This window comes from Garra rufa, chromosome 23, assembly GCF_049309525.1.
Source record: "Garra rufa chromosome 23, GarRuf1.0, whole genome shotgun sequence".
Classification (NCBI taxonomy): domain Eukaryota; kingdom Metazoa; phylum Chordata; class Actinopteri; order Cypriniformes; family Cyprinidae; genus Garra; species Garra rufa.
This window is the reverse complement of record NC_133383.1, coordinates 29,830,414-29,853,272: the sequence shown is the minus strand read 5'-3', so window position 1 is coordinate 29,853,272 and position 22,859 is coordinate 29,830,414. Positions and strand designations below refer to the sequence as shown.

The 22,859-nt window shown below is 39.6% G+C and overlaps 2 protein-coding genes across 2 annotated transcripts; one reads left to right on the top strand and one right to left on the bottom strand.

Moving 5' to 3' along the window:
• Positions 1–214: 214 nt before the first annotated feature.
• LOC141299302 (uncharacterized) lies at positions 215–9,023 on the bottom strand. The gene is made up of 2 exons (XM_073829658.1): positions 8,874–9,023; positions 215–1,752 (listed from the first exon to the last, which is right to left on the bottom strand). The coding sequence occupies exons 1-2, from the start codon at positions 8,995–8,997 to the stop codon at positions 935–937; spliced, it is 942 nt and encodes a 313-aa protein (XP_073685759.1). The 5' UTR covers positions 8,998–9,023; the 3' UTR covers positions 215–934.
• Positions 9,024–19,372: 10,349 nt separating this feature from the next.
• On the top strand, positions 19,373–20,451 carry LOC141299000 (uncharacterized). The gene has a single exon (XM_073829283.1). It carries the CDS (start codon positions 19,373–19,375, stop codon positions 20,423–20,425), a length of 1,053 nt encoding a protein of 350 aa, XP_073685384.1. The 3' UTR covers positions 20,426–20,451.
• Positions 20,452–22,859: the final 2,408 nt, after the last annotated feature.

Genomic DNA, 22,859 nt, shown 5'->3' with positions numbered 1-22,859 from the left:
CTGACACTGATTGGTTGGAACACGGTTTGTTTATCTGTGGAAAGGTTGGTAGTGCCGATTGTTTTTTGGCATATCTCGGACCCTAGGCTGACCAGACAGACGCGGTTTTTTCACAGACAATTTATGGGGCAGGCAGCGAGCGGATCGTGAAGAAAGGTCAGCTGAAATTGACACTTTATGTTTTAGGCTAGAAATCGCTGATACAACCTTTAAGAAGCAAATTAATGAGGTTATCTTTTAACTTTAAGTTAAGTTGACTAAAGTTCTGATGTTCATTACTCATGTTAATGTTCATCTTCATACTCATGTTCATCTTCAGAACACAAATTAGTATGTTTTTAATGAAATCCGAAAGTGTTCCCTCCCTGACAACCCACTCAATTAACACATTTAAAGGGATAATTCACCCAAAAAAGAAAATTTGATGTTTATCTGCTTACCCCCAGGGCATTAAAGCTGGAGGTGACTTTGTTTCTTCAGTAGAACACAAACAAAGATTTTTAACTCAAACCACTGCAGTCTGTCAGTCATATAATGGCAGTCAATGGTTACCAAATCTTTACGAGTAAAAAGAACATACACAGACAAAACCAAATTAAACTATGCGGCTTGTGACGATACATTTTTTGCGCTAAACTCATTCAAAGTTTAGTCGGTTTATGTAAACTGCGAAAACTATTGGTTATTAATAGATGCAATGCATAAGTAGAATCCTTCAAAATTCAAGATGAAAGAGAATTTGTATCATTGTAGGAGCCCTGTATTCGATTCTTATTAGATTGTTTTAGGATTGTTTTGGCAACATTTTGCAGATTCTGAAAGGGGGGTGTACATTTTTAATCTCAACTGTAATTGTGGTTGCAGCAATGCGGTAAGCTAGAAACAAAGAGGTGTAAGTTGTATATATAATTTATTTTAACAGCTTTGATTGTGGTCAATCAAAATCAAGGACTGGAACTGTCAGTTCTAGACATTTTGTTTGAAACTCTGTCCATGCTAAGAATCTCTTATTGTGAATCTTCATGTGCCTGTCAAGGCTTCCTTTTTGACGGAAACTGTTTCCACACTGTTGGCAGGCATAAGGTTTCTCTCCAGTGTGAATTCTCATGTGAATGTTAAGGTATCCTTTTTGACTGAAACTCTTTCCACACTGTTGGCAGGTAAAAAGGTTTCCTGTAATGTGAATTTTCTGGTGAACTTTAAGGTTTCTACTTACACTGCAACTCTTTCCAGACTGAGGGGATTTGCAGGGATTTTCTCTATTGTACATTTTCATGTGACTGTCACGTTGTCCTCGTTGACTGAAACTCTTTCCACACTGTTTGCATGAGTAAGGCTTCTCTCCAGTGTGAACTCTCATGTGAACGTTAAGGCATTCTTTACGAGCGAAACTCTTTCCACACTGGATGCATGTGTGCGGCTTCTTTCCAGTGTGAATTCTCATGTGTCTGTTAAGGCTTCCTTTTTCAGTGAAACTCGTTCCACACTGTTTGCATGTGTAAGGCCTCTCTACAGTGTGAATTCTCATGTGCCTTTTAAGGTGTCCTTGTTCTTTGAAACTTTTTCCACACTGACAGCAAGTGAAATTACTCAAAGTTCCAGTCTTCTGAGCTCTTTTTTGTTTGGAAGTCTTTTCAGACTCTAAGGAACAAAAAGATTTTTCTCCAGACACAAAATTATGAAGATTCTCAAACTGATCTTTCTCTTCAGTTTCATTCAGTACTTCTCTCTCCTCTTTCAGCGCTGTTCGGTCTAAGGTGGAAAAACAAAGAGATAAAAGTTAACTCTAGTTTAATGGCACAAAGCAATTAACATCAAAACATGTAGATATGTAATGCATGTATGCTAGATCCTATACCAGGGTGTCCTAACCTGATCCTGGTCGGCTAGTGGCCTACAGTGATTAAGTTGGCTGTTCTACAATTAATTAAATCTAGGACTGATCTCAATTATGATATGACATTTTATGTCTCTTAGGGGATAAAATTCAACAAATTTAGAGAGAGACTAGGAAAAAAGAAAGGGGACAAACTCCCACTCAACCATCAGATGAAAAATTCATCACACAATAATTCCTTCTTTTTTATTAAGGGGGCAATTGTGTTAGCCAATCATAAAAGTTGACTGTTACACTTGACCTTTTCAATGGAAAACACCAAAACTGACTGTCAGAGGATGAGAAATGGTGGAAAATAGTCATTAATTTCTCAAAAATCTTATTTAAAAAATTTCAAATCACTCAATTTTAAATGTTTCTGTCAAAAGCATTAGTAAAATTATAATTACACCTCTGGAAACACAATATTAAAAATACTTTAAAAGAAAACAGGCAATATTTTCAAGCAAAGTCACACGTGCCAACTGCCAAGTATGGTGAATTGTGCTCTGTATTTAATTAATCAAAGCACACACACACCAGGAACATGCAGCCGCTCTGGGCAACTAATGCTCTGTTAAACTAACCTGGTCCGAGGAAGGCTAAGCTGAATCCTGTAACACGGACCAATAGGAATGCACTGATTTTACTTACCACTGACTCAGTCATATACAAATATTTGACTCTTTGACTCTTGTCAGTTTAAATCTAGATTAAAGACACATCTCTTTAACCTGGCCTACACTGAATACATTTCATAATCCCAATCCGTCAAAGGATTGTTAGGCTGCATTAATTAGGATTATAAATACATAGACTTCATATCCGACAATTACCTCAACTTAGCATCAGCAAGCTTGTTAGCTAGGCAGTTAGCATCAGCTAACAATATTTACTTATTTTTCAGTATGGTTATAAATAAACATTTATATCTGTCTACTAGACCAGTTGATCCAAACAATATTAAAAAAAAAAAATTATACCGTTAACAAACAATATAAAAACAGATGTCACATAGGGCTAAATGCGTAGCATTTTAATAAAACTGCTTATGTTACAGCGGTAGGGAATATGAACGTGCATGAGTTATTAGGGGCCAAGCACCGAAGGTGCGTAGGCACCTATTGTATCCGTTCTGTTTCTTATTATTATTATTCCGCCGCAAGTCTATGGCAGCCCATAGAACCGCTTGCGGGAAAGTTGTATAATTTGGCACACTGATAGAGGGCAGTCTCAACATTAACTATAGCAAGTTTGGAGTCTCTAACTCAAACTCTCTAGCGCCACCACTTGTCCAAACTTTCACTTTCTTTTTGCTAATAACTTTTGAACCGTAAGCCACAAAATCAAAATTCCAATTTTCTCTGAATCCTTGGGTCATGCCGAGTCGAATAAACACCAAATTTCAAAAATCGTAAGGTTTAGGGTTTTTTTCTATAATTAATTGTTTGTAATACCTACTTTTTCGAACTCGTCCTAGACGGTTTGTCTGATTTTCACCAAAATTGACTCAGATCATCTTCAGACCATGCTGGCAAAAAGTTATGGAATTCAAGTTGATTGGACAAACCGTTCTCGAATAACGCGCTAATTAATTCTACGAAAACCGTGCAAAAATGGATGTGAGGCCATATCTCCGTAACGCTTTGGAGTATTGAGACCAAACTTGGTTTGTGTTATAACAACCATGACCTGAGGCTACCTGCAGTGTTTCATAATAGTGCCACCTAGTGGTCAGGAGATATGAAAATGGGCTATTTTTGCTAATAACTTCATAGTGATTTGGCCAAAAATCATAAAACCCATCCCGTTAGATTTGGAGGAGCATGCCGAGTCGAACCATATCCAATTTTTCCATGTCAGCCATTTTGGGTGTTGGCCATTTTGGATTTAGCTTTAAAATGCTGTATCTTGAGAACGGATTAGCGTATGGTTTCGACAATAATTACAAAAATGTTCGGCACCATGCCCTGAATGTACATAAAAATTTTGTGGCCAGCGCCACCTCGTGGTCAAAAGTTATAACGAAATTTCGAAAAGTGCTAATAACTTCTGAAAAAAAAAATGGCTTATTGTAATAAAAGTGATCTCAAAATATTCCTTGGGTTAGGCCGAGAACGTTGATACCAATTATGCCAAAATTGGCCCAACTTCCTGTTCGCCATTTTCATTAATGCAGAAAACCTACTGTTTTTGAACTCCTCCTAGACCGTTAGTCAGATTTTCACCAAACTTGACTCGGATCATCTTCAGACCATGCTGACAAAAAGTTATGGATTTCGTGTCAATATTCAAAACCGTTTTCATTTAACGCATCAACGAATTTGCTGGAAAGATGCCAAAGCGCATCGGAAGCTGTATCTCTGCAAAGCTTTGAGATATTTGCACCAAATTTGGTATGTGGCATTACCACCTCACACTGATTACACCACATTAATTTGGTAGCAGCGCCACCTATTGGTCAAGAGTAATAAACCATTCATTAACTATGAATTATAAAATGGACAAAAATGCTAATAACTGTAGATAGCATTAGCCTATTGTAATAAAACTGGTCTCAAAATAATCCTTGGGTCATGCCGACAACATAGATACCAATTATGCCACAGTTGGCCAAACTTCCTGTCCGCCATTTTGATTTATGCTGAAAACCTACTTTTTCGAACTAGTCCTAGACCTTACGTCCGATTTTCACCAAAATCGAGTCAGATCATCTTCAGACTGTGCTGACAAAAAGTTATGGATTTCATGTCGATAGATGAACCCATTTTCGTACAGCGCCTCTACAAATTTTAGGCTTGATGAAAAAATGACTCGAGGCTTTATCTCTGCAAAGCTTTGACATGAAGACATGCTGTTCCTGCCATCCTTAGCTCCTCATTTTGCCCTTTGAATGCTTGGCCCCGTAATTGCTGCTTGCAGTTATATTTTTATTTAATCTTTGTTATTCTAATGTTTCGTTTTTTGGCCTAAAACATTTAGACAACGATATTGATGTGTCTGCATTCAATCATTTCAGTGGACTTAAATATATCACCCTTTACAGCAGATTTAGTTCGTAAACAACTGACAGTTACAATAATTAATCCTAAAATTCGACATTATAACTTACTTTTCACAGCATCAGTCGCGCGCACCCTCACAAGATCTCCCGGTTCTTATTTGTAAATTCAGTTGACTGGAGACACGCTCTAAACAGCTCATTTGAATCAGTGAGTTGTCAACTCGAGAACAGCTGCAATTGGATCAATCCAATTAGTGAATGAATCGTTTGTTACGATTTGCGAACCGATTTAACAGGTTCATTGAAAAGAATCAGTTTGTTCATGAATCAGACACTGCTTCTGCGTCTCGGAACATGTTATATATTAAAAGGAGTAACGACATGTTTTATGAAATGTAGTGAAGTAAAAAGTACAATCTTATGCTTTGGTATGTAGTGAAGTGAAATTAAAAGTTACTCAAAATAAAACTACTCCAGTAAAGTACAGATACTTGAAAAATTTACAGTACAGAAAAAGTACAGTAACGAAGTAAAACTACTTTGTTACTGTCCACCACTGCATTATTGACATTTTATTTTCTTATTTTAATACTGTATCAGTCCAAACATAAAAGTATATTGAATTTTTTTTCCACAAATAAAAAAATAAAACTTAGGCTGCAACCAACTGAATTTAATGTATTGTGCCCCACATTTAATGACGTTGTTTTAAAATATGAAAACAATTTACCATGGTTGCCACTTGCACATTCAGATGATAGGAAGTTTCTAGCCATGCAGCCTTTCTCTCTGGTTTTAAAGGTCCCATATCGTCAAAATCAAAATTTCCTGGCTTTTTTCATGATAACTAAGGTCTAGGGGCTATCTAACTACCATATGAGTTTCAAAACAGTCAATCCACAGTAAACTGCACACAGCCTGCTTAAAGTAGCTGTTCATTTTCACGAGCAGCTGTGACTTCCGTAACGATGTGACGTCCGATCGACTCAAGTCACCGCCTTCAGTCACAAACCAACGTCCCACCCTCCTTTTGTCAAACCCCCAGACAACAACGCATCCATTCCATTGAGCAACAACAACAGGAAAACAAATTGAGAAAACCCTGTTCAGTCGATAGATGTCAAGCTACGATCATTACACAGGCTTCAGAACAACGTTAATATAAGAGACCAGCGGCACGTCAACTTCAGCCTCTTTCACACAGCGGTTCCGGTAAATACACGGATAATGTGTCCCACGATTTGTTCCGGAATTGTTTAATTTGGTTCGTTCACAGTTGTTTTCCGGAATCTGTGCTTGCTTTACACACAAACCATAAAGACATGTGACGTTTGGATGTGAGATGTAATGCGACGCGTACGTTTCACTAAACTGAAACTAACCTGAACAAACTGTGCTTCAGCGCTGATAGTGAGGAGCTGGCTCTGCCTGATGATCGCTGCTTCATTCCACTTTGCACGTAACGTTATTTTTCGTTGTGAAGAGTCGCTTGATAACGTGCATCATCACTACAACACTGCCTTTAGGTTCTGGCTTTGGTTCACACAGTTCCCGTAATTTTCCAGAATCAGCGCGCATTGTGAAAGGGGCTTTACTAAAGCAACAGTTATGTAGCCTACTGCATTCGGTGTTTGTAAAAGAAAAAACATTAATGATCATTCTAAAATATCCTGTTGAGTATCAGCTCTCTCTATTGCTCTGAGCTCGCTTACGCTTACAGCATACATGACCGTAGTTACCTGTGATTGGCCTGGTTGTGCGTCACTCAGAAAACAACAGGCCAATCAGAAGAGAGGCTCATGAATATTAATTAGATGAGCCAAAATCGACCTGTTTTTGACAGAGCTCCTAAAAAAGGAGCTGTAAAAATATATTGAGATGGATTTTGGCACTTATACCGCAAATATATATTCTTAAGGACATCAACAAATAAAATAAACCTCCAGAAATGTGTACGATATGGGACCTTTAAGTTGGAACATGACCATGGCAGGGGGATCTTTAGTGGCCTTTTTATGTAGATTTAGTTTTCAATGAAGATGCTATGGTGAGTAAATAAACGTGAGCCACAAGAAATGGCTCATAGCTTCTGTGTGCACTGAGTGATATATTTTTTCAAATAGTCTGGTGTTTCTAGTTTCCTAGTATGCTTCAGGTTTCATGACATTTGTAGCAGGTCTCAGTTGCTGGCCATGATAAATCATAAATCATAAGTAAATGATTTATGTTTGTTTTGCAGCAAATCAATTTAGGGTTTAAGTGTTACAGAAAGTCATATAGACATATCAATAGAAATAAAGTGCAAGGCACTAAATTTATCACTTTCAAAAGCCATCCCAATCAATGCAAAGTGACCATTTAGAAGGAAAAAAACTTCCTCACTTACTCTTTAACATATTAGGTACAATCAAGATAACATAAATAAAATTTCACATGGCAAGTACAATGTAAAGACATTTACTTTAACAAGTCCTTAATAAAAAAAATTGTTCTTGTTCCCTCTGTTTTGGTCTTCCATCCACATTGAGATGGCACTTATGTTAAGAAAAACTGGGCTTTTTGAAAATGTTCTCCGAAGTGGATAATTGAAAAAGATGGCCTTTTAGTGTTGTTGTTGTCAAACCCTTGGAATTTATGTTTTGGTTTTCCCAATGCCCATATTTGGTTCTTCCGGCTCATCAGCGTCATTCCCATCACCTAAAAAGGGCCTAACAACATGATGAAACATAACATGATGGGAGCTCCAGAGAGCAGCATGCTCATGTCATGATTGACCCTATAATGAGCACAGAGGCGTTCATAAGGGAGGCCAGTTAAGGAAAGGCCTAATACACCTGGGCCCGTATTCATGAAAAATCTTAGTTCAAAGAGTTGCTCCTAGTGACAAAATTCTAAGAAAATTCTTAGAAATGTGGGTGTTTCCTCTTAAAATTAAAGAAAGTATCCTAGTAAAGAAAAAAGCAATTCATATATATATATATATATATATATATATATATATATATATATATATATAACATATGCGTGTGTCCGTGTGCAGTAAAACAAAAATTTACGCCTATAATTTCAAAGTGAAGGCTTATACTAGACCATACACTTAAAAGTGCTCTTTTATTTCCTTCTTGAACAACCAACCAATCACACTCTTCAAAAGGCTGTGTCATAGCTAGCGACGGCGTCAAACCTTTTGTCTTTTCTTTGCTCAGAGTTGCACTTAGACTGGTCCTGAATCACTCTTAAGCTAAGACTCCTACGTAGGAATTTTTAAGCTAAATTAGGAGCTTTCTGAGAGGATTCTTAGAATCTTTAAGAATATAGGCCCTGGTTTGGTTGCCTCACAAAGCGCCATGGAGCAGAGGACTTAACTCTCAGATGAGAGGGGAACCCAGATACTTTTCCTGGCAAGCTCACTGGAGACCCTCGAGAGTCGAGCGACGTGGTGCGACGCGACATGACAAAATACAATAGAACCTATTACGCTGTCTACACTGGATGCGGTGCGACACAGCAAATCCCCGACAGTAATCTGCTGCCGCATTCTATTTATGACGGCCGGTGTAGACACGTTGTAAGTGTTTAATTGTTTATTTGATTACTAAATACTTTAAATGAACATGTAAACAGCATGCAGTAGTCTAACGTGATTACTCACATTTCAAGATTTGCTGTGTGCAAAAAAAAACCCAATTCTTAGTACTTTTACATAATTAGCCAAAGTGCTAGAAATCAATGGTTTTAATATTAGAAACAGATACTAAGTTTAATGTTACAGGGGGAAAAACATATATATATATATTTTTTTTTTCTCCAAATTCCATATTATTGTTACAACTTAAATGCATGATGTCATAATAACAAATGCAGTGTAAAAGCAGGATATTCTCAGCTGCACTTGAAGGCAGTGTTAGCATGTGATCTCAACACTTGTGTGACATTATTCATAAATATCATTCATTTCTGTAATGATTTCAGTTTTTTAAAATAAAATCCCACCTGTTTGTTCCTCAGTATCTTCATGTTTGACTCTAAATGCTTCTTCACTCTCCTCTTTAATAAACACCATCTTTGTTTGTTCCTCAGTATCTTCTTGTTTGATGAATGTTTCTTCAATCTTCATGTCTTCAATCTCCTCTTTAATAAACGCCATCTTTTATAATAGTGTGTCACGTGGATCTCTGTTGATTCTCCAGGAGTTTTTCTGTGTTTGTACACTTTGTCCTGTTTAATATGAGAATAATTAATAGAGAGAAATATCAATGCAAACTAAATCTCAGGGTGAGTCTCAATCAGCTCCTAGTTCAGTAGTCAGTGCACTAGTAAGACAGTCAGAGAGTTAATAAACTTACATATAAAATGTATAAAATATATACAAATTACACCAAAGGCTCATATTTAGATTATAATTTTAGGCTATTTTGATTTATATTTGGTATTCAATTATTTGTTTATCATATCTAATATAATACACAAATCATTCTCGGTTGTGATTCCACTAGTTTGTGTTTGTTGTTGTCGTTTGTAGTCCGCGTGCCGCTGAATCGAACCACTGAATCATTTCACAAATGATTTGATTCAAATGATTCGGATTCTCAGTTTCTCTCATCACTTCTTATCATCACACGATTGATTCATGATATAGAGAGAGAAATGAGAAGCACTTCTCTGTTACTAAAGGCTAACGTTTTAAGTAACACTAAATAAAGCATTGCAATGTTACATTTAATAATGATGCATTTATTTTACATTACTAGTAAAAACGCTTTGCAACAATGTCCACTGGTTTAAAAACTTTAAAACCACAAACCTTTCTTCAGGCGACTCACAACAGATGAGGAGCGCAGCGCAGCTTTATGACGTCACATCATCAGAGCAAAATAAAAGTCCCATTGGTGCACTGCTCTCTAGAATCACAAACACATCATAGAAATGTTGTATATAGAATAGAATGTCGTACACATATGATGATGCTTTTCTAAAGTTATTAACATTGTAAATCTATTAATAATATTCTCTATTTTATTAATGTACATTTATAACACTATGCTTGCTGTTTATATACCTTGACATTACAATATATTCACATAAAACTAGGCAATGCTGCTGTGTAACTGTTACAAAGTTTGTGTGATGGCAAATTTAAAAGGATATAGTCCATTGATTATTACCTTTTCAGTTTCGTTAATTGGCAAAAACATGCAAACATATTCAGCTGTTACTCAATATCTTCTTTTATTAACAGTGAGAAGTTTGGGTAATAAATACAAGACACAATGAACAGTTTATTAGAAACTTTAACTAGAAGTACATCCATCAGATAAAAATAAAATAAAATATGTTATGTTGTATTAGTGTTATGATATTAGTGAAGTTAAATGTTTTGAAAACAAAATAGCTTTAATACACCTGCAGGAAAATAAAGATCAGGAGACTTGTTTGCAGTGGTGGAAAGAACTCAGTTACAAGTAAAAGTACTGGTGTTAAAAAAAGTACTTAAGTAAAAGTACAAATTACTCTTCATAAAAACTACTCAGAGTACGAATTACTTTTTAGTTGGTGGTATTTATTTATTTATTATTATCCATAATTGCTAAATCAGACAAGATCCAGACAATAAAGCACATGCTGCTTTTATGATGTCATCATGGTACTGATCAATCTTAGATGGTTGTTTCCTCTGGGGAAATAAATCATAGAGGAATTATACAAATTAAATTATAGGTTAATCTGTCACGTTGGAGTAAGGAGATCTGGGTCTAAATGCAGGGTAAGGGTTTTAATTAAACAAACAAAATAAACATAAACCAAAAGGCCAACACGGCACAAACTGAAACACTACAAAACAAAATCAAGAATTCAAAGGCCAGGGATTTCCAAGAACATAAAATACACATAACTAGAGACAAGACAATGCAGACCTGAAAACGGAATGAAGAGTGAGTGTTCTTATACAGAGTCCAGATAGTGAACAGCTGTGTGTGAATCAGTGTTAATGACAAAACAGACGTGATGAATCAGAGTGCAGTGCAGGGAAGGGAAAACAGCGACCTCAGGTGGCTGAGGGAAACCCCACAGCCCAGATCATGACATTACCCCCTCTCAAGGGAACGGCTTCCAGACGTTCCCAAAACAAAAACAAAAAATCTGGAGGGAGGAGGAACGGTGGAAGGTGTCTCAGGGGGAGGGATGGCGGGCCAGGCCCGTGCAGCGGAGGAACGTAGGTGGACACTGCCGCCAGAGGAACGTGAGCTGACCTCGCCGCCAGTGGAACGTCCGCGGGCCCCGCAGCCAGAGGAATGCGAGCTGGCCCTGCAGCCAGGGGAACAGGAACAGAGAGCGCGGTCACCGGCGCGTCAGGAACAGAGAGAGCGGTCACCGCCGCGTCCGGAACAGAGAGAGCGGTCACCGCCGCGTCCGGAACAGGGAGAGCGGTCACCGCCGCGTCCGGAACAGAGAGAGCGGTCACCGCCGCGTCCGGAACAGAGAGAGCGGTCACCGCCGCGTCCGGAACAGAGGGCACGGTCACCGCCGCGTCCGGAAAAGAGAGAGCGGTCACCGCCGCGTCCGGAACAGAGACAGCGGTCACCGCCGCGTCCGGAACAGAGACAGCGGTCACCGCCGCGTCCGGAACAGAGACAGCGGTCACCGCCGCGTCCGGAACAGAGACAGCGGTCACCGCCGCGTCCGGAACAGAGAGAGCGGTCACCGCCGCGTCCGGAACAGAGGGCACGGTCACCGCCGCGTCCGGAAAAGAGAGAGCGGTCACCGCCGCGTCCGGAACAGAGACAGCGGTCACCGCCGCGTCCGGAACAGAGACAGCGGTCACCGCCGCGTCCGGAACAGAGACAGCGGTCACCGCCGCGTCCGGAACAGAGACAGCGGTCACCGCCGCGTCCGGAACAGAGACAGCGGTCACCGCCGCGTCCGGAACAGAGAGCGCGGTCACCGCCGCGTCCGGAACAGAGACAGCGGTCACCGCCGCGTCCGGAACAGAGACAGCGGTCACCGCCGCGTCCGGAACAGAGACAGCGGTCACCGCCGCGTCCGGAACAGAGACAGCGGTCACCGCCGCGTCCGGAACAGAGAGCGCGGTCACCGCCGCGTCCGGAACAGAGAGAGCGGTCACCGCCGCGTCCGGAACAGGGAGAGCGGTCAGCGCCGCGTCCGGAACAGAGACAGCGGTCAGCGTCGTGTCCGGAACAGAGAGAGCGGTCACCGCCGCGTCAGGAACAGAGAGAACGGTCACCGCCGCGTCCGGAAAAGAGAGCGCGGTCACCGCCGCGTCCGGAACAGAGAGAGCGGTCACCGCCGCGTCCGGAACAGAGATAACGGTCACCGCCGCGTCCGGAACAGAGAGAGCGGTCACCGCCGCGTCCGGAACAGAGAGAGCGGTCACCGCCGCGTCCGGAACAGAGAGAGCGGTCACCGCCGCGTCCGGAACAGAGAGAGCGGTCACCGCCGCGTCCGGAACAGAGAGAGCGGTCACCGCCGCGTCCGGAAAAGAGAGCGCGGTCACCGCCGCGTCCGGAACAGAGAGAGCGGTCACCGCCGCGTCCGGAACAGAGATAACGGTCACCGCCGCGTCCGGAACAGAGATAACGGTCACCGCCGCGTCCGGAACAGAGAGAGCGGTCACCGCCGCGTCCGGAACAGAGAGAGCGGTCACCGCCGCGTCCGGAACAGAGAGAGCGGTCACCGCCGCGTCCGGAACAGAGAGAGCGGTCACTGCCGCGTCAGGAACAGAGAGAACGGTCACCGCCGCGTCCGGAACAGAGAGAGCGGTCACCGCCGCGTCCGGAACAGAGATAACGGTCACCGCCGCGTCCGGAACAGAGATAACGGTCACCGCCGCGTCCGGAACAGAGAGAGCGGTCACCGCCGCGTCCGGAACAGAGAGAGCGGTCACCGCCGCGTCCGGAACAGAGATAACGGTCACCGCCGCGTCCGGAACAGAGAGAGCGGTCACTGCCGCGTCAGGAACAGAGAGAACGGTCACCGCCGCGTCCGGAACAGAGAGAGCGGTCACCGCCGCGTCCGGAACAGAGAGAGCGGTCAGCGCCGCGTCCGGAACAGCGAGAGCGGTCACCGCCGCGTCAGGAACAGCGAGAGCGGTCACCGCCGCGTCAGGAACAGCGAGAGCGGTCACCGCCGCGTCAGGACTGCGGATGTCCATCGCCGCCAAGCAGGCGTAGATGAATTCAAATCTCTTGGCCGACGCCGCCTCAAACGACATCCCCGCCGTGTCGGGAACAGAGCTGGTGGTCACTGCCCCCAGACAGGTGGACGCCACCTCCTCAAAAAAAAATCTCCCCGCTGGACCCATCAGTGAGGTCTGCATTCTGTCACGTTGGAGTAAGGAGATCTGGGTCTAAATGCAGGGTAAGGGTTTTAATTAAACAAACAAAATAAACATAAACCAAAAGGCCAACACGGCACAAACTGAAACACTACAAAACAAAATCAAGAATTCAAAGGCCAGGGATTTCCAAGAACATAAAATACACATAACTAGAGACAAGACAATGCAGACCTGAAAACGGAATGAAGAGTGAGTGTTCTTATACAGAGTCCAGATAGTGAACAGCTGTGTGTGAATCAGTGTTAATGACAAAACAGACGTGATGAATCAGAGTGCAGTGCAGGGAAGGGAAAACAGCGACCTCAGGTGGCTGAGGGAAACCCCACAGCCCAGATCATGACATAATCAGCCTATATATTTTCCATTCATTACATAACACATACAATAATAAAAAATAAAAAAACAGTATGCCTTACCAATTTATATATATATATATATATATATATATATATATATTAGGGATGTAATGGTATCAAAACTTCACGGTACGGTAATACCTCGGTATCTATGGCACGGTACGGTATTTATTGAATCATATACAGGAAAAACAAAACTATTGAAGAGACTCGAAAAAAAGTGCCAGAAGGGTTTATTAAATAGTTTACATGAACACTGAACATATCAATGGCATACAAATTTCAATGTTGATGGTCGGTTATGTGCCGGCTAGGATGTTATCCTAGTTAAATTCAGATAAATGTTATTCGTTTTTAATGTCCGTAAAAAATAAAATACACATTTTTAAAATGTAATATTTTGTTGAAGCCATGTTATTTGGTTCTTTAATAAACAAAATCTGGATTGTTTTATGGTATGGTACTTCTACATCTTACATTAATGAAATCTAACATAGCATTGTCACGTTAGAGATGTTGTCTGGGTCCAAATGCAGGTGAGCAAGTATTTATTAATAAAACAAACAAACACAACAAAAGGCCAACACGGCACAACACGACTTGAATACAAAACCAAAATAAACAAAACAGGAAACACGGTCTAGGAGCCAGGATCAGTAACACAGAGACAGAACATACAGGAAACAATGCAGCCGGAATGAGGAGTGGGAAGCAAGGTTATTTTCGTAAACGAAAACTGAAACTAAGACGAAAACTTTTGGTTAAAAAACATTTTCGTAAACTGAAATAAAATTAAAAGTTTATAATAACTGAAAAACTAAGACTAAACGAAACTAGCAACAGCTATTAAAAAATAACAGCAAAAATAAATAATGGTTTTTGTATTTAATAAGCATTCATCCACTACGGAAAATCTGACGTGTGTCTGTTTAGTTTAAAGGAACCGTATGTAAGAAATTTATGTCAGTTAATCATAAAATGGCCCTGACATGTCACTAGACATTAAGAAATCATGTTCATTTCAAATACTTATATCACTGACAACAGTGGTCCGGCCAGGATATTGTCATTTAAAAGTGAGAGTTGCAGCCCTCAACTGATGTTATTGTTGTCATTTTGTGTTTTGGTCTGAGGCTCCACCCTCCAGCTATCGACCAATCACGAAGTCAGTAGAGTTTTGTGATCCGGGTTCCCAGCTCTGTTACAGCTGCGGCTATACGAACGTGTCGGATAAAACATGTATAACGTTACGAAACCTAAAGACCTCGTTATGAATCCGAAATACGTCGTGACAAAGTCCGAAATAAAAAGGATTTGTATAGGATATGCCTTTGAAAGATGGAGACGGCTGAAAACGGAGAAGAATTTGAAGATAGACGCCAACATTGCTAATTTTCTCCTGAACAGGTTAGATCCATCTATGTTTGGCTAACTTTGCTTCCGTACACAGTGGATTTTCCACAGTCGCCCGTGCTAAATGCGTTCATAAAAAGCTTTATATCGCACCACTAGCAGGGTATGAAAACAATCTATGTTCCGACTGAAATGTGGTATTACAGTACATCTTTACGAAATATTTGGCTAATCGCCATCTGTAAATTTTTGCGATACATAATTACTTCGCAAAACATCTCTTGTGAAGCATAAACATATAATTAACAGAAGAAAAACAAATTTCTGTGTAGGACTCGTCACTTGCCATTGGAAGCTCCTTGTAGCAGCCTACTCCTGCAGCTTAGCTGGCAACCTCGAGTCAGGGAGGAGCGGGAGGGGATACACAGTTCTACAGTATTTTGAAAGTGATTGCAGTACCAGTTTTGGCCACAATCCTACATACGGTTCCTTTAAATCAACAGGCTGCTTTATTTGTGCATCACCTGTAGATAGCGAATGATGCAACTGAGGCTGACAGCGAGATTAGTTAACTGATAGATAAAGAAGACGGACATTAATGATGGCTGCCGGTAGGAAACGACAGAGTCCTGTTTGGGACTATTTCGAATTCAATTTAGAAACTGGAAAGAGCAAATGCATTGTTATGTTCAACAACACTGTCGGTTGAAATTAAGGGAAAAAACCCCATAAACCTTATTTTCCTATTTACAGTAATGCTGTAAAACTGTAATCTGTATTGTTAAACGTACTATATAAATAATAGTGACTTGACTTGACATGTACAGTAGAGACCTTAAATGTGCTTAACTTCCTTTTATGACAGCCTTGACTGACCTTTTTCAAGATGGGGACTTGAAGTTTCAGCGCATGCCATGCATGGCATTGCAACTTGCCGTTAAGGATGCATTGAAAGTTCCTAGCACAAGTACCATTCTCAGCAAGACAAGGGCAATTGTTCATGCTGTACAGAAGTCTTCAGTGGCAAATGAACGAATGATTCAAAGGTAAGGTTTATATTTTATATTTCACTTTCTTGCACACAAACTAGCATACTTGGATTATGAGGACTCTCCATAGACCATATTTACTCTCTGCAATCACAGTGAAAACAGACCACTGTTAGAGATGACACAATCCACGTGGTATTGCAGTTTTTAGTAATTACATTTGTAACATCAAAGTGTCCTCACAAACCATGGTTGTCAAATCTTACACACAGACACACAACATTTAACATGAATTTACACAATTTACTTAAATCATTTTAAGTTTAAAAAGTAAATATATACATTATTTTATTTATACAATAACTGATATACACCTGATATAAAAGACATCTACAACACTAGTTTGTAGAGAGGAAAACTATTTTTATATTCATTTTTTAAAAGGTGTGGACGAACACTCATCCGTGATTGCCCCACACTGAGGAATAGTTTGTTTGACATGATCAAACGACTGATTGAAACTAGACCTATCCTCAATGAAATCCTACAGGAGCTTGGGATTGACACTCTCCTGACCAGTGAATGGGCAAAGCTAGAAAATCTCCTGAAAATACTGGAACCAGTACACACACCGATCAGCTTCAGACAGATAGCCAGCCCCTATCTGAAGTAGTGCCATCCCTGCTCAATCTGGAAGCACATCTGCAGGCTACCACAGTGGAAAAACAGACCGTTCAAGTCCTTCTTAGGTCGAAGCGGCAGCGCTTTGCAGGCATACTTGATCCCACACATTGATGGAACAGTTTGCATTGATTTAAAAACATAAAACAACAAACCCGTCTTTCCAGACGATGGCGCCCGCAGCTGAATAATCCATCTGTTCATTTTACAACGCGCTCGTCCACTGCGTAATGCAGCGTACAACACAGGTACAAATTTGTTGTAAATTGATTATTAAATTGTTTAACCAGGGTTTAAACGTAAACTCCTTGACATAGTTCAAGATAAATCCTTTAATCTTACTACTGGAACTGTCCGTTTTAAATGATTGTTAAACAGTAAGCAATACTATGCAAAAGCGGCAGTCCTTCCGGTGCACTTAGTGTCCGAATTCACTCACTCGTTTTCATTCACTCCTTCAAGTGAACTATACGAGTGGACTAATGTAGGGAATAGTGAATAGTGTATAGGGGGCGATTTCGGATACAGCCCAGGTGAATCACAACAGATGAGGGGCGCAGCACATCTTTATGACGTCACATCACCAGACCACAATAAAAGTCCATTGGTGCACTGCTCTCTAGAATCACAAATATATCATAGAAATGTATATAGAATCAAAATGAAATTTCATACCCGTATGATGTTGCATTTGCAAAGTTATTAACATCGTAAATCTGAATACATTTCTCTTTTCTTTCTCTTTCTTTTCTCTGCTTTTCTCTTATTTTTTTCCATTTAATGTACATTTAAAACACTATACTTTCTGTTTTTATACCTTGCCATTAAATTCACATAAAACTAGTTAATGCTGTAACTGTTACAAAGGGGGATAGCAAATGTGATCTATCACTCTTTTGACTATTGTAATTAATCTCGGGCTATTTTGTTTGTTCATTTTTTTATTCCTCTTTTGGAAATTAATTGAAACACTAGGGAGTTTTTTCTATTGCTATAAATCATCATTCTGTCGTTGATGGCCCATGTTAATATAGTCAGTTAATATAACTGACCTTATTTCAACGTTACAGGACATGTGCCAGCTGGAAATGTATTAACGCTGCTTTATGAGCTCATACTCCAGCTATTTTTAGCATATTTCTATTTTTCTTTTTGCATTTTAATATGGTTGGCATTAAAGTTTGCGCCTGAACATTAAAACTGTGACTTCTAGACCGAATCTCACACTCTCTCATGATTTCTTAATATGTTCAGCACATTCAGCATGCATTTATGTATGAACTCTGAATTCCTCATTATGATTTTGAACGGGACTTTTATTTTGGTCTCTTGGTGACGTCATGAGGCTGAGCGCGCTCCCGCATCTGTTGTGATTCGGCTGAATAAAGGTTTGTGTTTTTAAGCATTCACAGTGTTTACAGTGAGACGAAATGTTCAGGCAGTTTTGTAGTTTTTTAAAAGCGATATAGTGGCATATTTGTTATTGAATTTAACATTGTAATGAATGTTATTATGTGTAAATAAATGAGTAAAAGGGGCGTCTCGTTTCGCTCCCTATATCATGCAGCATCAGTTTATCGTTATGAGAGAAACGGAGCTTTTCGAGTTCATGGAATCATTTGCGTCAAAAAATGATTCAGTGATTCGAATCGTTCAAATCAGCGCGCGCTCACCGACTCCGGAAATGAAAACAACTGCAAATGTTTTCATGGAAGTGAAACATTCTATATCATGATCTAAATCTAAATCAATTCCTAAAGAAGAAATATCTATAGTTTGTGTGTGTATTTTTATTAATATGTAGCTTTAATGTATTTTTTTTGTGTGTTTTCAGGCAGTTTCACTCTTATTTCAGGGGATGCTGATTGAGACAATCAAATATTTAATTTTTATTTATTTTTCTTTCTGTTAATTATTCTGATATTAAACAGGACAAAACATCTAAACACACAGAAAACTGAGCAACTGAGATCCACGTGACACGCTATTAAAAAGATGGCGTTTATTAAAGAGGAGAGTGAAGACATGAAGATTGAAGAAACATTCAGAGTCAAACAAGAAGAAACTGAGGAACAAACAGGTAAGTTTTCATTCTCAAAGCTGAACTCTCCTTTGTCCAGCTCTTCAGAAATTATGTTTTTGAAGAATGTGAAATGAGTCCTCTTAGATAAACAACACTTTTCTTCGATTGTAAATGGATCATGTAGACAAAACGAACAAAGTACGCTAATATTACGGCACAGAACTGTTTGCGCTCTACTTGTATATATTCAAGAGATTCCAAAAGTCTTTATTAATTGAGACACGGGCTCCTTCCATTTTTTTTTTTTTTTTTTTGACATAAGCAATGAACATTATTTCAGAACCACTAGTAAATTATGTAATTTTGTTTAGATTTCTAATCCTTTTTTTCTTCAGAATCGTGATGTCCAGTTTATAAAAGAAAATAGTTTTCAGTTTACCCAGAATCATGCAGCATTAGTTTACATTTTTATTACTGCATATAATTCATTAAAATATAAGTTCATATCAAAAATGCACCTACATTTTTTAGCATTTTGTGTTTTTTTGTTGAATAAAATACTGTATTTCATCATTGAGTATTTATTTTAAAAAAATTAAATTAAATCTCGACTCGTTCTCGTTCGTGAAACAATGTGTCCTATAAACATTCCCTTAATATATTGTTATCTCTTGTCTTGTGCCATTTAACTGCTGTTTTAAACTTGTATTTGTTTGTTTTTCACCTTAGACCTAATGGCGCTGAAAGAGGAGGAAGTACTAAATGAGATTAAAGAGGAAGATCAATATGAGAATCTTCAGAGTTTCAGTGAACAAGAAAACCTTAAAGTTCACAGAAGAATTCAGACTGGAAAAAAGCCTTTCGCCTGCCAACAGTGTCGTAAAAGTTTCAGTAGTGAAAGAGGTCTTAAAATTCACATGAGAATTCACACTGGAAAGAAAACTTTCACCTGTAAACAGTGTGGAAAAAATTTCACTAGTAAACGAGGTCTTAAAGAGCACATGAGAATTCACACAGAATTGTGTCCCTTTACCTGCCAGCGATGTGGAAAAAGATTCATTCGTAAAAGAGATTTTGTAAGCCACATGAGCATTCACACTGGAAAAAAGCCGTTCACCTGCCAACAGTGTGGAAAAAGTTTCACTCGTAAAACAGGTCTTAAAGAGCACATGAGAATTCACACAATAGAGTGTCCCTTTACCTGCCAACAATGTGGAAAAATATTCACTCGTATAATAGATTTTGTAAGCCACATGAGCATTCACACTGGAAAAAAGCCGTTCACCTGTCAACAGTGTGGAAAAAGTTTCACTCGTGAAAGAGGTCTTAAAGAGCACATGAGAATTCACACTGAAGAGTGTCCCTTTACCTGCCAACTATGTGGAAAAAGTTACACTCGTAAAAGAGATTTTGTAAGCCACATGAGTATTCACTCTGGAAAAAAGCCTTTCACCTGCCAACAGTGTGGAAAAAGTTTCACTCGTGATACAGGTCTTGAAGAGCACACGAGAATTCACACAGGAGAGTGTCCCTTTACCTGCCAACTATGTGGAAAAAGATTCACTCGTAAAGCAGCTCTTGAATGGCACGTGGGAATTCACACTGGGGAGAAGCCTTTTTCCTGCCAACTGTGTAGAAAAAGCTTCACTTGTAAAGTATATCTTAAAAGGCACAAGAGAATTCACACTGGAGAAAAGCCCTACAACTGTCATCATTGTGGAAGAAGTTTCGATCATAGAGTACGTCTTAACAGGCACATGATGACTCACACTGAAGAGAGGCCATGAAATTGCCCTCATTGTGGTAAAAGTTTCAAAAAACATGGAAACCTTAAAGTCCAGATGAAAATTCACACTAGGGCCATGAACGATCCAGTTTGAAGGCTTTTCCATTGATTTGCTGTAGTAACTCTTAACTGCACCCTGGTATTTTAGCCTAAATATGAAATGTGTATGGATATTAATGTAGGCATGTATTTCTGCAATAAAGGGGACCTTTCACTATTTGTTAATACTCCAGTCGATTTCAGACACTCAGAAGCAAACTGAACCGAGACCAAACCAAGAAGTGGGTTTTCGGCTAAAGGTACGGTTTGCTAAAAAACACATTGTACATTGTAAACACAAATTGTCCCGATGTGGTTTGGTCATCAGATGGCGCTGTATAAATCAGCTGTTCATAATGGCTGCTTCAAATTATTTGCTTACAATGTGCACTTAAAACTTTGAGACGCAGCTGTGTGCTTTGCCAGTTTAAACTTTTTAGGCGTTTTTGCCTTTATTTGATAAGACAGTAGTTAGACATTAAGTGATGTTGAAGAGAGGGGATAGTTGGATCAGGAAACATCCACATCCACAGGACACCCGAAGCACAACTGCATTGCATGTTGACACACCGACACCCAGTTTAAACTTTTTGATACTGGCTACTAGTGTTGGGTCGAGTCCACGTAAGTCGAGTCCGAGTCGAGTCCGAGTCTTTAACCAGTCGAGTCCGAGTCAAGTCCGAGTCCAAAATGGGGCGAGTCGGACTCAAGTCCGAGTCCAAATGGGTCGAGTCCGAGTCGAGTCCGACCGAGTCCAACTAAAAACTACTGTTTGTCAGTATCTTAACCTTGTTTTAATTTGTACAACTACAATAAGGCAATGACAATTTAAATGTAACAAAAGGAAACCTCTGTTGCATATTGCCATTTTGATTTTTTTATTTCACACCATCTCATTAGTGTCCTGCTCAGCAAACTTAAAGTCATGTAACAGAAGTTATGACTGACTTGATATTATGACATATTTCAGAGTGAAACAGCTTTTAGAATGTGGGAAGGACAATGTGGGAATTATAAGGGAAGGACAGGACTGTACCTACGAGTAAAAGAATGAATCTGTGATAAAGGGAGGGGTAGGTGAAGAGATGGACAGCTAGTGACATATTTTTCTTAGATGAAAATGAGGCTGTGAGGGTTAATGACATGGAAGTCATGGAATAAAAGAATAAAATTCTGACTTTATTTTCTCAATTTCGAGATTATATCTCACAATTCTGATAAGAAAATACATTCTCCCTTTTCCTCTCAGCTAAAGTCATGAGTTTATTTTTTCCCTCAGAACTGACAAACTTGCTATTGCTGCGTTAAATTGAGTTCTAAAGTCTTAAATACAACATATAAACGACATAAAAAAATTCTGAATTCTGAGATAAAATAGGTAAATGTAAAATGTTATAGGTTTAAATAGTATTTTTTTACTGACATAACTGTAACGTCTACTCCAAATTGGTCTATTGACAACGGGCCATTGAATTATTAGAAAATAATGCACACCCAAGTAAGTAAGTAAAACATTCTCAAGCTTACTGAAGGAAAATAAACAGTCTAATAATTAATTACAAGCAAAAGCATAAATAAATATAATAATCAAAATACAAATGAAATAGTTTTATACGTTTTTCAGATTGATCTATATAGTAAAGTATACCACAGAAATAGTGTACTACAAACATTTAATGAAGTAATAAATGTAAAAATAAAACTCTCTACAATCTTCACCGTATATAATAAATATAGATGATTCTTATTAAAATTGCTAAACTGCTTCAATCAAGAGCAGTGAGTGATTTTCTCTTTTTATTTTGTTGTTTGATTATGACGCAGTCTGTGGCAGGTTTACACTGCTGTCGCTTTAAGACCGGACGCACAGATCATATATTTTGACACATCTGTATTTCTAACTCAACACAAAACCGATAGCATTTACATGAATGCTCTCCAAGACGATGCATTTTGACATTACCTTTCGTGTAAGTGTGTAGCAATAGAGAAAGAGTTTAATTCAGCATTGTGCGCTGACTGAGAGGCAGGCTTTCAAGTACCGGCAAGACTTTAAAACACATGCCAATAATACTGAATGTCACTTTCGTAATAATGCATCGAGTCAGTAAAATTTCCATCAACTGTCCCTGGACTCGGCTGGACTCGGCAATAATTCCCGAGTCCGAAAAGCTCGAGTCCGAGTCAAGTCCGAGTCAAAATGCATCCGAGTCCGTGACAAGTCCGAGTCCGCTAAAAATTGTACTCGAGACCGGACTCGAGTCCGAGTACAAGTCCGAGTACCCCAACTCTACTGGCTACGGCTTCACAAGCCACACATCCTAGTGGTACTAAACTACACTTATGCTGATGATACACTAGGCAACTTTTTGAGCAATTTTATCGGGCAACTTTTT

Coding starts and splice junctions, on each gene's coding strand:
- LOC141299302 (XM_073829658.1), bottom strand. CDS start 8,997: ATGAAGATTGAAGAAACATTCATCAAACAAGAAGATACTGAGGAACAA. Junction 1,753..8,873: donor AGATACTGAGGAACAAACAG/GTGGGATTTTAT, acceptor TTTCCACCTTAG/ACCGAACAGCGCTGAAAGAG.
- LOC141299000 (XM_073829283.1), top strand. CDS start 19,373: ATGGCGCTGAAAGAGGAGGAAGTACTAAATGAGATTAAAGAGGAAGAT.